We start from the raw sequence: 11,836 nt of genomic DNA, 5'->3' as shown, positions 1-11,836 counted from the left end.
AATTTGAGTAAAAATCTCATTAGTTTTGGACTGAAGTCCTCATCAGCAAAACTATAGAGACTATTTTTAAAAGAAAAGGTAGATTCAGTAAATAGTATAAACTAGAAGGGGAAAGTGTGCAAGTAGAACAGAGATGAGAATATGCAGTTATGTGAGTTCTGGAGCCCATAGAAACGGAGCGATTAGTGATCCAATTATCGGCCCATATATCACATCGTCTCCTTCAGCGCGCATGATTCTTCTCTCCAACTACGTGTCAAATCTTCTCAGGGTCACGATCTGAAGCCGATCGTTGCTGTAGAATCAGCTTCCTGCTTGCGCGAGCTTTCTCTCTCACACTCGAGGTAGTGCTCCCGGTCTAACCATATATCAAATTGATTTCAATTCAGAACTTATGTAGCTCATATTCAACGGTGACTGATCCAGATCTTCCCGAGCTTTAGAAGAAGTGAGCTGAATAGTGAGTTTCTCGATCTAAATCGTAGTAGAAGATCTTCTTTGAGAAGAGACGGAAGATCATTATCGAAGTTGCCAGTTTTTGAATATTGAAGTGAAATTAGCGATTCTCAGAGGTGGATCTGTATAGCTTGTTACTGTGAAACGGGAAGTAGATGAGTCTAGGTAGAATCTAGGATTGTAATTGATCTGGTCCCTTGCTTTGAGTTTGCCTATAACAGATTCAGGTGTTAAGTTGTTGTAAGCAATAATGAATACAGAGAATCAAGGCTATCCAAATTTTCCAGCTAGGCCTCCTCCGTCTTCCTCCTCTCCGTTTGCATCTGCTCCGCCGCCAGGTGTTCCACCTCAATCCGGTGGACCAGAGAGTGTTGGATTTAGACCACATACAAGGCCTTTCACACCTTCTGGTCCTCCAATGGCTCCACCAGTGGGTGTGATGAGGCCTTTCCAGTCTCCTTTGGTTTCTCAGATTCCAGGTCAAGGGATTAGACCTCCACCTCCACCGCCTTCGTCGAATTCGTTTCCTTCAACAGCTTATGGTCCTCCTGGTGGCGGCTCTTTTCAGCGGTTTCCAACTCCTCCTCCTCCTAGTGGTCCACCACAAACTCAAACGCTTGCAGGTCACTTCTCGCCTCCAAGGCAACCAATGGGGCCTCCGCCACAAAGTCTGACTTCTGGGGTACCTGGAGGATATGCTTCTCCTCCTGGGACTGGTTTTCAACAGTCCATGCCTCCAGTTAATCCGTCGTATCCTGGTGTTGGTGGTCCACAGCCTTCTTTTCCTCCGTCATCATATCCTCCTCAGACGGGAGGTTTTACTCAGCCTCCAGGACAGCAGAACCTGCATCCGAGCTATGCACCTCCGACAAGCAACGTACAAGGCTTGGCTGAAGATTTCAATTCGCTGTCCCTTACAAATATTCCGGGGTCGCTTGAGCCAGGACTTGATCCAGCCTCGTTTCCAAGGCCATTGGATGGTGACGTGGAGCCAAATACGTTTGCTGAAATGTACCCCATGAATTGCCATTCCAGATATCTACGGCTGACAACTAGTGCTATACCAAGTTCACAGTCTCTGGCGTCGAGGTGGCATTTGCCTCTAGGAGCTGTGGTTTGTCCACTTGCTGAGGCTCCTGAAGGGGTTAGTATTCGTCTTTTACTTTCATGTTTTACTAATCTTGAACTCTTCACGTGCCACATATGAGCCGCATTTAACTTTCCGTAATTTTGAAAATTGTCGTTTATATGCAGGAGGAAGTAACACTTATTGATTTTGGATCAAGTGGCATCATCCGCTGCAGAAGATGCCGTACCTATGTGAATCCTTATGTGACCTTTACAGATTCTGGAAGAAAGTGGCGGTGTAATATTTGTTCTATGCTCAATGATGGTAAGTAATTTTTCCAAATCTTCAGGATTGGTTTGTTAACCAAAGTGCTATAGAAGGTCTTGTTGGTTGAATATGCCTTGTCTAATGGTCGTAAAAATTCTTCTCTCTGATTTTTAGAAATAGTCAGTCTTTTCCAGTTGTCTTTGTATAATCTATTTGTGTTTAAATTGAGTTTTGTGGGTTTCTCTGGTTTTCCTTTATGAGGAAGTGGCTATCATCAGGGATCTTGTAGTATTAGCGTATATGGAACTGGGGAAAGCTACAAGGAACTGTATTTGGCTTTGTGTATGTTTTTCCTTTTGCGGTGGAATGTCATCTGTGTTCAGTCATTTAAATGTCCTCATTTTAACTTTCCGTAAATTATTTGATCGATGGCTCGTTGCTTAGTACATTTAGGCATATGTATATATCATGAAGATTCATAGTTATGGGTCAAATTTCTTGTTCAGTACCTGGTGAATACTTTTCACATTTGGATGCAACTGGCCGAAGAATGGACTTGGATCAACGGCCTGAGCTGACAAAGGGCAGTGTTGAAATCATTGCTCCAACAGAATACATGGTTCGGCCTCCGATGCCACCCATCTACTTCTTCCTCATCGATGTTTCATTTTCGGCTGCTAAAAGTGGGATGCTTGAGGTAAGAATGCTGAATGTTAATATTCCTCCTTGTAATTTTTCTGTGCATTAAAATTATTCTTCCTTAGTTAGAAGTAAGAACCAATCTAAGCATGATTTATCTGAATACACTACGTACCAATGGATGTAGACCAGATTAGACACGCTCTCCCTTTTAGAGGCAAGCTGCCCTGAAATTTAGATCTTGCACTGACCCCTTTTTTGGCAGGTTGCTGCTCAAACGATCAAGTCTTGTTTGGATAACCTGCCTGGTTATCCCAGAACTCAAATTGGATTTATTACTTATGACAGCACTTTACATTTTTACAATATGAAGGTAAGAGAATTCTAATTACGCAGGAAGTTTGGTTCGGAAATACTTTTAGCCTTTATCAGGTATTAATTTTTGGACCTTGGAAATGCAGTCATCTTTGAGCCAACCGCAAATGATGGTGGTTTCAGATCTAGATGATATATTTGTCCCATTACCGGATGATCTCCTTGTCAATCTATCTGAATCTAGAAATGTGGTGGAAGCCTTTTTAGACAGTCTGCCTCTGATGTTTCAAAATAATGTCAATGTGGAATCGGCTTTTGGTCCAGCCCTCAAAGCGGCGTACATGGTTATGGTTAGTTACTATACTGCCATGTCAAATGAACATCACATATTTCATTTGATTTCAGTGTCCTATATGGAACCTCCTCCGGAATTTGTATCAGTTTGTAGTTGATTCTGTTTTCTCTTCATTTCAGAACCAACTTGGTGGCAAGCTGCTAATTTTCCAGAACTCGTTACCTTCTCTGGGTGCTGGGCGGTTAAAGTTGCGCGGAGATGATCCTCGTGTCTATGGAACTGAAAAAGAATATACTTTAAGGGTAGCGGAAGACAACTTCTATAAGCAAATGGCTGCCGATTGTACCAAGTTCCAGATAGGAATTAATGTTTATGCATTCAGTGATAAGTACACTGATATTGCCTCCTTAGGTACGTTACCGTTATGGATTATTACTGATGGGGTTTGCACTCGATGGCTAAGTAGTAGTGTCTTCTCCCCTTATTGCTGTTTCAAATGTGGAGGCTTTATTAGTTTTATGTAGTAAAATGCATTGCTTTGTGTAGGGACTCTGGCTAAATACACTGGAGGACAGGTGTACTATTATCCAGGTTTCCAATCATCTATTCATGGAGATAAGTTAAGACACGAACTGGCTAGAGACCTTACAAGGGAAACTGCTTGGGAATCCGTTATGCGAATAAGATGTGGAAAAGGTTAAAGAGTTCATGATACAATCTTTATTTGTGCTATGTCACTCGATTCTGCTAAATTCGTTGATATGCTACATGTGATCTTATATATTTTGACATGCAGGAATTCGTTTCTCTTCCTACCATGGGAACTTCATGCTAAGGTCTACTGACCTGATTGCTCTTCCTGCTGTTGACTGTGACAAAGCATATGCAATGCAGCTAACTCTGGAAGAGACATTGCTAACAACCCCGACGGTGTATTTCCAAGTCGCTCTACTGTATCCTTGAATAGTTGATACTTAAAAACAAACTTGCGTTTGATATTTGATTTTCATCTGGTAAAGCACATCATGTGGTTTTAATAATCCTTAACAGACCCAAGATATACTGCTTCTTGCGGAGAGAGGCGTATAAGGGTACACACAGCTGTTGCACCAGTGGTTACAGATCTTGGAGAGATGTATAGACAAGCAGACACCGGTTCCATTGTCTCTGTATATACTAGATTAGGTAGGATACATTTGAATTTTCTCAGTAGGATCATGTGTTACTTTAGATACTATTTCATGGCCGTTTTAATTATGCAGCAATTGAGAAAACTTTGTCCGGAAAACTGGATGATGCACGGAATGTTATACAGCAGAAGATTGTTAAAGCTCTCAGAGAGTATCGGAATCTTCACTCGGTGCAGCATCGGTTGGGGTCTAGATTAATATACCCTGAGTCTCTGAAGTTCTTGCCATTGTACGGATTGGCAATTTGCAAGTCCACTCCTCTTCAAGGTGGACCTGCTGATGCTTCACTTGACGAGCGCTGTGCGGCAGGCTTCACCATGATGGCTCTTCCTGTGAAAAAGCTATTGAAACTGTTATATCCCAGTTTATTCCGTGTTGACGAGTGGCTCTTAAAGGTGTGTGCTTCTCTATGTCAACTTGCATTATCAAACATCTTTTTTTCCATAAAATTCTTAAAATCCTTTTTTGAATTCACATGTTGCAGCCATCAGCAGACGTTGATGACCTTAAGGACGTACTGAGGAGATTGCCTTTGGGTGCAGAGAGTTTGGATTCTAGAGGACTTTACATATATGATGATGGGTTTCGATTGGTTTTGTGGTTTGGCCGGATGCTTTCACCTGATATTGCTAAAAATCTTCTTGGGGCCGACTTTGCAGCAGAGCTCTCAAGGGTATGCTCTTTTAATCTACATGCATCCTTACATATGGGCATATGCTGGTTTCTTGTTTTTTTTAAGTTTCTGTAAAATCACATAATGTGTCTTTTATGTTTGGTTGGACTTAGGTTACAGTGCAAGAGCAAGAGAATGGGATGTCGAAGAAGCTAATGAGGCTGATAAAGAAAGTGAGGGAGAATGATCCGTCATATCATCCCATGTGTTTCCTAGTGAGGCAAGGAGAACAACCCCGAGAAGGCTTCCTTTTCCTCCGTCATCTCACTGAAGACCAGATGGGTGGTTCTACTAGTTATGTTGATTGGATTCTGCAAATTCACCGCCAAGTCCAACAAAATGCGTGATAGCTCACAGTGGTAAGAAACCTTCAGTTCCATGTCATATCAATACATACCCTTGATTTTTTCTTCATTTGTTTTATATATAGAACTTTTCTCAAGTGCAGGCTTTTATTTGCCTAACCAGAATGTGTTTTGTTCTAAAGATTAGACGTTTTGTTTTTCCTCTGTTACCTCTTTTTCTTTCTTTCTTTCCATTTTTATCTTGTGGTCTCATCTATCTTAATCAGGGATATTAACAAGATGGCTTCTGTTGATTGTATATTTTGTGATTAGATCTTTGATTCCATCAAAGCGACTACATTTTAAACATAGTTATGCAAAGGATAGATGTACTATTATCCATGCTTCCATCTGGTTTTAGTGTAATAAAACAGATGAACCTTATTTATTTTGGTATTGTATTGTAACCAAGTCCATGATCTCAGACAATTTTATTACTATATTTCCTGCTACATTCGTATATCAATGTTCAACGATTTACAGACTAAATCACAACCAAAAAAAGAAAAAAGTTATCAGAAAACAAGAGAGCAAAACGATATAAGCACCATGGACATTAGAGTATGAAACAATTATGACGCTAGGGTCTCTGAAGAATCTACTCGTATGCTATCCGACACAACCTGAGGAGGATCTGTGAACGAAGTACCAGGTTCCAACTCAATAGATGTCTCTTTGGATCTACAAAACATCTCTGCAGGAATATTGATGCCTGCAAAGCCAACCATTACAGCTGCAGCACCAATGTAGTCGGTGAAGCTTGGTTTGTTCCCTGCTAAGGTGTCTACAATGGCTGCCAATGGAACCTGAATGGTTAGCCCAGCCGTTGCCACTGTGGTTGTCGTCAAAAGTACTGCCTTTGCCCATAGATAGTCACTGAGTACATTATCTAACAAACCTGAAAACTCAAACCACACATCATTCCAACATCAAATCCTGACCAGATATGAGAAAGTGGTGGAATATAAGGGATGTGGTTAGCATACCTTTACCAACCACCAGACCCAACTGTTTCAAGGTGAGTGAGTTGAAGCGTTCTCTCTTTGTAAAGTTGAGTATCAGAGCAACAGGTAGGAAGATGAAGAAGTTAAAGAGACCTAGAAACCCAAGAAGCTGAGCCATACTGAAACGGCCGTTCTTTTCATCATCATCTGGAAGCTTTTTGCGTATAAGAGTGATGTAAACAGCGTAAAAAGCCGCCGAGAGAAGCGAAAGAACATCTCCCAGAAGAGGGTTTTTAGCCGTCGCAGTTGAGTTGGATTCTGAGTCACCCAAACTCACAATTATAGTCCCAGACATACAAAGAAGAACGCTGAAGAGTTTCACCCACGTGAACTTCTCTCCCAAGAATATTAATGACACAAGAAAAGTGAATAGGCTTGACGAGCTGCTTAAGATTGTATTTGACTGCAACTCACAAAAAAGAAAAAAAAAAGTCTCAGATCAAGTCTTTGTAACAAAAGATTCAGAATAAGTTCTTACCGTGACAGTTGTGTACTTGAGAGAGAGATTGAAAGTGAGCTGCGCCAAGAACCAAAACGGACATATCACAAGGCTTACTTTAGCAACACGCATCCTTGTCCAACGTCCCTTCTCATCTAACCCTTTAGCACAAATCTCACCACTACCATCAAGCTCTACACTTTCCACACCAGATTCAATCCCACTACCATCTCCCTCCTCTTCTCTAACAACAACACCTGATCCTTCAGACACATCTGATGACACCACCACACCACCTCCTCCAAGCAAAACATCCTTCTCTGACTCAACCAACTCAAGCAAATGAGACCTTTTGCTTCTCCAAAACAGTATACTCCCATACGCATCTTCTAAATACCGACCGATTTCGAAGAGAGGAAGGTAAACGACGAACAATGAGTTGCAGATGAAAGTGATCAAGAACGGGGAAACGCCGGCGTCTACCACAGATTGGACTACGAAGCTGGCAGCAATCCAAATCATGGCAACAGCGAGTATATAGATCAGACCCAATACCCATCTCCATACCTTGCTTGACATTATCTCCTTGGATTCCAATTAGGAAAGAAAAATGAAAAAAGGAATAAACTTTGAGCTCAATTGTACATTGTAGAGCTTGAATCGAAGATCTCTTCTAGCGGAAAATTTTCCAGAGATGCAACGAGCGTTTAAGGAGACGACAAGGGAGCTAATGCAGAGACGGATATTGAGATCGGCTACACTTTCGCGGATACTTTGAGCTTGAATATGGCTTTTTTATAGGCCCAATAATGGCTTTCTTATAGGCCCAATATGAGCTTTCTTTTAGCCCAATTGTGTTAAAGACCTTTTAGAATCTATACCATTTTGAGAAGTTATTTTTAGCAACTTTTTTTAGCAAACTACAACAACCCAAGTCATATTATTGGTAATTTTTTTTTGAATTTTCCAGCTTTTATTAGGAGTTGACTTTGATTGAAAAGGAACAAAAATTATCAGACTGGCAATAATCATCTTATTTTTTATATTAACTTTAAGATCAGAGAATTTATGTTTTGAGATTGCGTTAGGTGTTAGTCATACAGTCGATTTATCTTTAAAAAGTTACTAAATACTTGGAAAATAAAAGCAGTAATTAAAGAGTTAATTTTGCAAGAATTAATATATTTGAATATGTTTATCTATAAACTATCATACGAATTCACCAATATATGGGATGCTATTTAACTGGTTTTATCAAAATCAATTGTTGAATATGTTTGTCTATGAACTATAGCACCAATTCACCATTAATATGTGTTGCTATTTAACTGATCTTTATAAGCTTCTGTGGACACCAAAGCTATACTAATGGATCATTTTGACAAGAAAACAAGATGTTAACTATAAACAAGGAGAGATCAATGTCCAAATCATAAAACCAAGAATAAGAATCCATGAAAATTTGCATTTCTCGAGCTATGAACACACAACTAGAATATACACAATGAAACAAAACAGAACATTACAACACAAAGAAGGTAACACCATTATATACATTTACACAAAAAAAAAAAACGTCTATCACTATTCTCTAATATGAATCAAAAATATCAAGGAGACAAAGAGATGTAAATATAAAAATCAAGAAGCACTTGGGTTCCTGGAGTGTGATGCACTTGGGTTTAAGGAAGGTGCTGCACTTGGGTTTAATGACTGGGCTGCACTTGGGTTCCGTGAATGAGCTCTCGAAGCAACTCCCCATTCCATTGCCTCTGCCACGGCTCTTTCCCGTTCCTCAGCCGCTGCAGAATCATCACCGGACGTTTCACCCGATGGCTGAGGAGGAGAAGGAATGTCGTCGTAGCGTGGAACAGAGATAGATCCATCGGGAGCTGTTCCCAAGAAACCTAGAGCGGTCACGACGTCGCTTATGAGTGGCCGTACCGTTCCCTCTTCCTGTAAACACATCGCAGCCACGGCCACGGCCTGGTTAAGTGCTTTCTCTGGGAACACTCCTTCCAGACTTGGATCCGCTAACTCATGGAACCTGCCCGGTTCTTTGAACATTGGTTGTGCCTAAAACACACAAAACAATCTTGATTTGTTATGTTGAGATTAAGCAAAAGCAAAAAAAAATTCATATAATCAGGTTCGGTCCTGAGCAAAGCACCAATGAAACATTCGTTTTGGCCTCCAAATTTTTAAAAACGATTATACATGCTGTATAGTCTTAAACTGTAAAAAAAATTCATTAAGATTCATCTTAAAATGTTTTTAACCTCTAATAGTCTAAAGAGACAAAATATAACTCACCCAAGTCACTAGATTATGTTCATCTTTGGCTCTTGTCGTATCGATAACTCTTCTTCCAGTTATCAGTTCCAACAACACAACTCCGAAGCTATAAACATCAGATTTAATAGTTAACTGACCGGTTCTCTGATACTCTGGAGCACAGTACCCGTAAGTTCCCATAACTCTGGAGGACACATGCTGTTTGTCCCCGGTAGGACCTACCTTTGCTAGCCCAAAATCAGATAACTTGGCGTTGAAGTCACTGTCCAAAAGGATATTTGCTGCCTTGAGATCTCTGTAGATCACCGGAGGATTTGCCTTGTCATGCAAGTATTCAAGACCCATCGCTGCTCCTAGGGCAATTCTCATTCTTGTGTCCCAATCCAACGGTTCTTGGTCTGGTGTTAGCTCTGTAAGCATTTCAAATCATTAATCAAATATTGGAACTAATCCAATAAAACAGTTAAGATTGATTCTTAGTTTTGCAGTTTGTACCGAGGAGATGATCTTCGAGTGAGCCACGAGACATGTACTCATAGACAAGAAGTCTCTGATCTCCATCAGCACAATACCCAATGAGATTCACAAGATGCTTGTGATGCAAAAGACTTAACATCATCACTTCTACGATGAACTCTCTGTTCCCTTGCAGCCCGTTTCTATCTAGTTGCTTCACTGCCACAGCCTGAATCCAAAAGCAACCATTATAATCTTCTTGAGAATTTTTTTTTGTATATAGAAATGTTGAAACAGACATCATGAAACTATTCCATAATCAAACTATTGATATCTTTTTTTTTTCCATCTGACCAACTAGTCAAACTAATCCTGAGAAAGATCTTGAAACTAGTTAGTAATAACCTTGTCACATTTTTCGAGTTTTCCCTTGTAAACCCTACCGAAGCCACCTTCACCGATTAAACATTCTTTTCTGAAATTCTTGGTGGCAGTAGCTAGCTCCCTGAAGGTGAATGTTTGTGCATCAATGTTGCTGGTCACTTCTTTGTTTGCATCATTGTTCTTGTTCTGCTCATTTTCAGCCTTCTCTGGATTCTCTGCAAGAACCAACATCAAGGCTTATAAAACCTAATACATAAATATCGAAAATGTCTCAAATATTATATAGAGCTTATGAGCTTACCAGGGTGTGTTTTGTTGTTGTCTCTACCGGTCAACTCACCATTTCTCCGGCGGCTGCTTTCAGAATCTCTGGGAGCTTTTTTCTTTTCATGGAAATGAAAACATGAAAAGCAATTCATCTCTTCTCTAAGAACTCTTTCTCTAGAAAACTTCGATCTCTCTTTTTTTTTTTCCTTCTTCTTTTTGTGATTAAGAATCAACAAATGTCTGCGTTGACAAGAAAAAAGAGAGGGTATTTTCAGATAAAAGAAACATTTATCTGGAAAATAAACGTGGGTATATTGAGATAAAGCAAAGCAAACCTTAGAAGAATCCTTCATACACAACAACGGTTGCTTCTTTCCCAAAAAACCCTTAGGTTTTTTTTAATCTTGACCTTATTATGTTTTCAACCTCAAGATCTAACAAAACCCAGATCAAGAAAAACAAAAACAACGCCAAAACCGTCGAGAAAATTGGAAGGAGAAAACAGATTCTTCAGGTGTTAGTTTTCTGAATTTGTCTTAATATAGACGATTAAACTATTGTTTAATTAATGTAATAAATATGAAAATGGTGTCCATCTCATGTTTGTGTGCAGTATGCCTCACATTTCATGTGCAAGTTGTATTTAAAAATACACAAAAAATGTTTTGGAGATTATAAACGAATGATGAAGTTATTAATATCATGGAGACTATGAAATGAATACAATAAAATGATTGGATGTAATGTTGATGGTTGCACGAACTATATATTTTAAAAATAAAAATGGTAATTATTGTACGTTACAATTTGTAACATTATTATTATGAATGTTTAGTGAGGTACATTATCTAGTATAAGGTTTGACACGATGGATCACCCAAAAGCTGATAACTCAAGAGACGTTATTATCTTGACCGAATGTTCTGCTCAGAACAACGTCTTTGACGACGATAGATCCGTGCGTGCATGCAGACAAAGCATCAGCGTTGTTTCATTCTCCTATTAAAAGTGACATTACTAGATACCTTTCAGGCAACCGGTACGTAGAAGAATGTGATTTGGAACAGAGCTTAGGTTATTTTTTTTTTTTGCTAAACTGTGAATATCATAAAATGAAAATTTAGGGTTACAAAAGTCTAAAAGTGATACCTTGGCAAAAAAGAAATAAAAAACAAGGTATACACATGATTGTTAGATCAGAAAGTTGCAACTATCTAATCCAAAGTTGCATAAGAGTAGTGAATTTTCTCCTATGTCTTCTCGCACTGATGGCATTACGGATATCCCTGTCTATGGTGGCGAATGTTGTCTGCTGCGGGGAGAATCCAGTGAGATGAACTGCCGAGTTGCGCTGCCTCCAAATGTTGTAGATCATGGACTGAGTCGCTAGCTTCCTGATGGTGGATGGGGCTGATGCTGTGGAGAATCGTATCCAGGAGAGGAGTTCTTCCCACGAGAGGAAAACCAAACTGAGCTTAGGTTATTTATTAGTTTGATATAGAGAGGTTGAGTATCGGGGTGGTGGCGCAGTTGGCTAGCGCGCAAATCCAGCAAAACCAAACTTAATTTTTTTGGTTTTAGGTTTAACATCCGGTTGAAGCTATAAATAAATCACTCCATTTTAAAATTTAATCGTTTTTGGCTCAAGTATGAACCAATTGGTTTTGGCTCATACTTTATAGCAATCTAATAAACTGAAATAAATGGTTTTGTACCAAATAATTTGAAAAGGCCCGATTTGTA

The 11,836-nt window shown here is 39.6% G+C and overlaps 3 protein-coding genes across 5 annotated transcripts; 1 reads left to right on the top strand and 2 right to left on the bottom strand.

Moving 5' to 3' along the window:
* The first annotated feature begins 116 nt into the window (after positions 1-116).
* LOC103859201 (protein transport protein Sec24-like At3g07100) lies at positions 117-5,690 on the top strand. 2 transcript variants are annotated; one of them, XM_033287032.1, is made up of 13 exons: positions 117-344; positions 427-1,600; positions 1,711-1,849; positions 2,299-2,489; positions 2,697-2,804; positions 2,893-3,096; positions 3,221-3,452; positions 3,588-3,737; positions 3,838-3,994; positions 4,099-4,226; positions 4,304-4,626; positions 4,716-4,904; positions 5,018-5,586. In XM_033287032.1, the coding sequence occupies exons 2-13, from the start codon at positions 707-709 to the stop codon at positions 5,249-5,251; spliced, it is 2,949 nt and encodes a 982-aa protein (XP_033142923.1). In that variant the 5' UTR covers positions 117-344; positions 427-706; the 3' UTR covers positions 5,252-5,586. The 2 variants fall into 2 exon arrangements, with proteins under 2 accessions (XP_033142923.1, XP_033142924.1); XM_033287033.1 differs by lacking the exon at positions 117-344 and having other exon boundaries at positions 707-1,600; positions 5,018-5,263; positions 5,476-5,690.
* LOC103859200 (thiamine-repressible mitochondrial transport protein THI74) lies at positions 5,665-7,994 on the bottom strand. Its single transcript, XM_009136702.3, has 3 exons — positions 6,731-7,994; positions 6,235-6,655; positions 5,665-6,146 (listed from the first exon to the last, which is right to left on the bottom strand). The coding sequence occupies exons 1-3, from the start codon at positions 7,268-7,270 to the stop codon at positions 5,821-5,823; spliced, it is 1,287 nt and encodes a 428-aa protein (XP_009134950.1). The 5' UTR covers positions 7,271-7,994; the 3' UTR covers positions 5,665-5,820.
* Positions 7,995-8,225: 231 nt separating this feature from the next.
* Positions 8,226-11,746, bottom strand: LOC103859199 (probable serine/threonine-protein kinase PBL26). 2 transcript variants are annotated; one of them, XM_009136701.3, is made up of 6 exons: positions 10,429-11,746; positions 10,128-10,333; positions 9,848-10,041; positions 9,482-9,671; positions 9,005-9,396; positions 8,226-8,767 (listed from the first exon to the last, which is right to left on the bottom strand). In XM_009136701.3, exons 2-6 carry the CDS (start codon positions 10,243-10,245, stop codon positions 8,333-8,335), a joined length of 1,329 nt encoding a protein of 442 aa, XP_009134949.1. In that variant the 5' UTR covers positions 10,246-10,333; positions 10,429-11,746; the 3' UTR covers positions 8,226-8,332. The 2 variants fall into 2 exon arrangements, with proteins under 2 accessions (XP_009134949.1, XP_033142935.1); XM_033287044.1 differs by having other exon boundaries at positions 10,128-11,746.
* Between the last annotated feature and the right edge of the window lie 90 nt (positions 11,747-11,836).

This window comes from Brassica rapa, chromosome A03 (genome assembly GCF_000309985.2).
Source record: "Brassica rapa cultivar Chiifu-401-42 chromosome A03, CAAS_Brap_v3.01, whole genome shotgun sequence".
In the NCBI taxonomy this organism is placed as follows: domain Eukaryota; kingdom Viridiplantae; phylum Streptophyta; class Magnoliopsida; order Brassicales; family Brassicaceae; genus Brassica; species Brassica rapa.
The sequence above is the reverse complement of the archived record's forward strand: the minus strand, read 5'-3'. Positions and strand labels throughout refer to the sequence as shown.

Coding starts and splice junctions, on each gene's coding strand:
- LOC103859201 (XM_033287033.1), top strand. CDS start 707: ATGAATACAGAGAATCAAGGCTATCCAAATTTTCCAGCTAGGCCTCCT. Junction 1,601..1,710: donor TTGCTGAGGCTCCTGAAGGG/GTTAGTATTCGT, acceptor GTTTATATGCAG/GAGGAAGTAACACTTATTGA. Junction 4,905..5,017: donor TTGCAGCAGAGCTCTCAAGG/GTATGCTCTTTT, acceptor GGTTGGACTTAG/GTTACAGTGCAAGAGCAAGA.
- LOC103859200 (XM_009136702.3), bottom strand. CDS start 7,270: ATGTCAAGCAAGGTATGGAGATGGGTATTGGGTCTGATCTATATACTC. Junction 6,656..6,730: donor TCAAGTACACAACTGTCACG/GTAAGAACTTAT, acceptor TGTGAGTTGCAG/TCAAATACAATCTTAAGCAG. Junction 6,147..6,234: donor GGGTCTGGTGGTTGGTAAAG/GTATGCTAACCA, acceptor TTGAGTTTTCAG/GTTTGTTAGATAATGTACTC.
- LOC103859199 (XM_033287044.1), bottom strand. CDS start 10,446: ATGAAGGATTCTTCTAAGGTTTGCTTTGCTTTATCTCAATATACCCAC. Junction 9,397..9,481: donor ACTCGAAGATCATCTCCTCG/GTACAAACTGCA, acceptor AAATGCTTACAG/AGCTAACACCAGACCAAGAA. Junction 8,768..9,004: donor AACATAATCTAGTGACTTGG/GTGAGTTATATT, acceptor TGTGTGTTTTAG/GCACAACCAATGTTCAAAGA.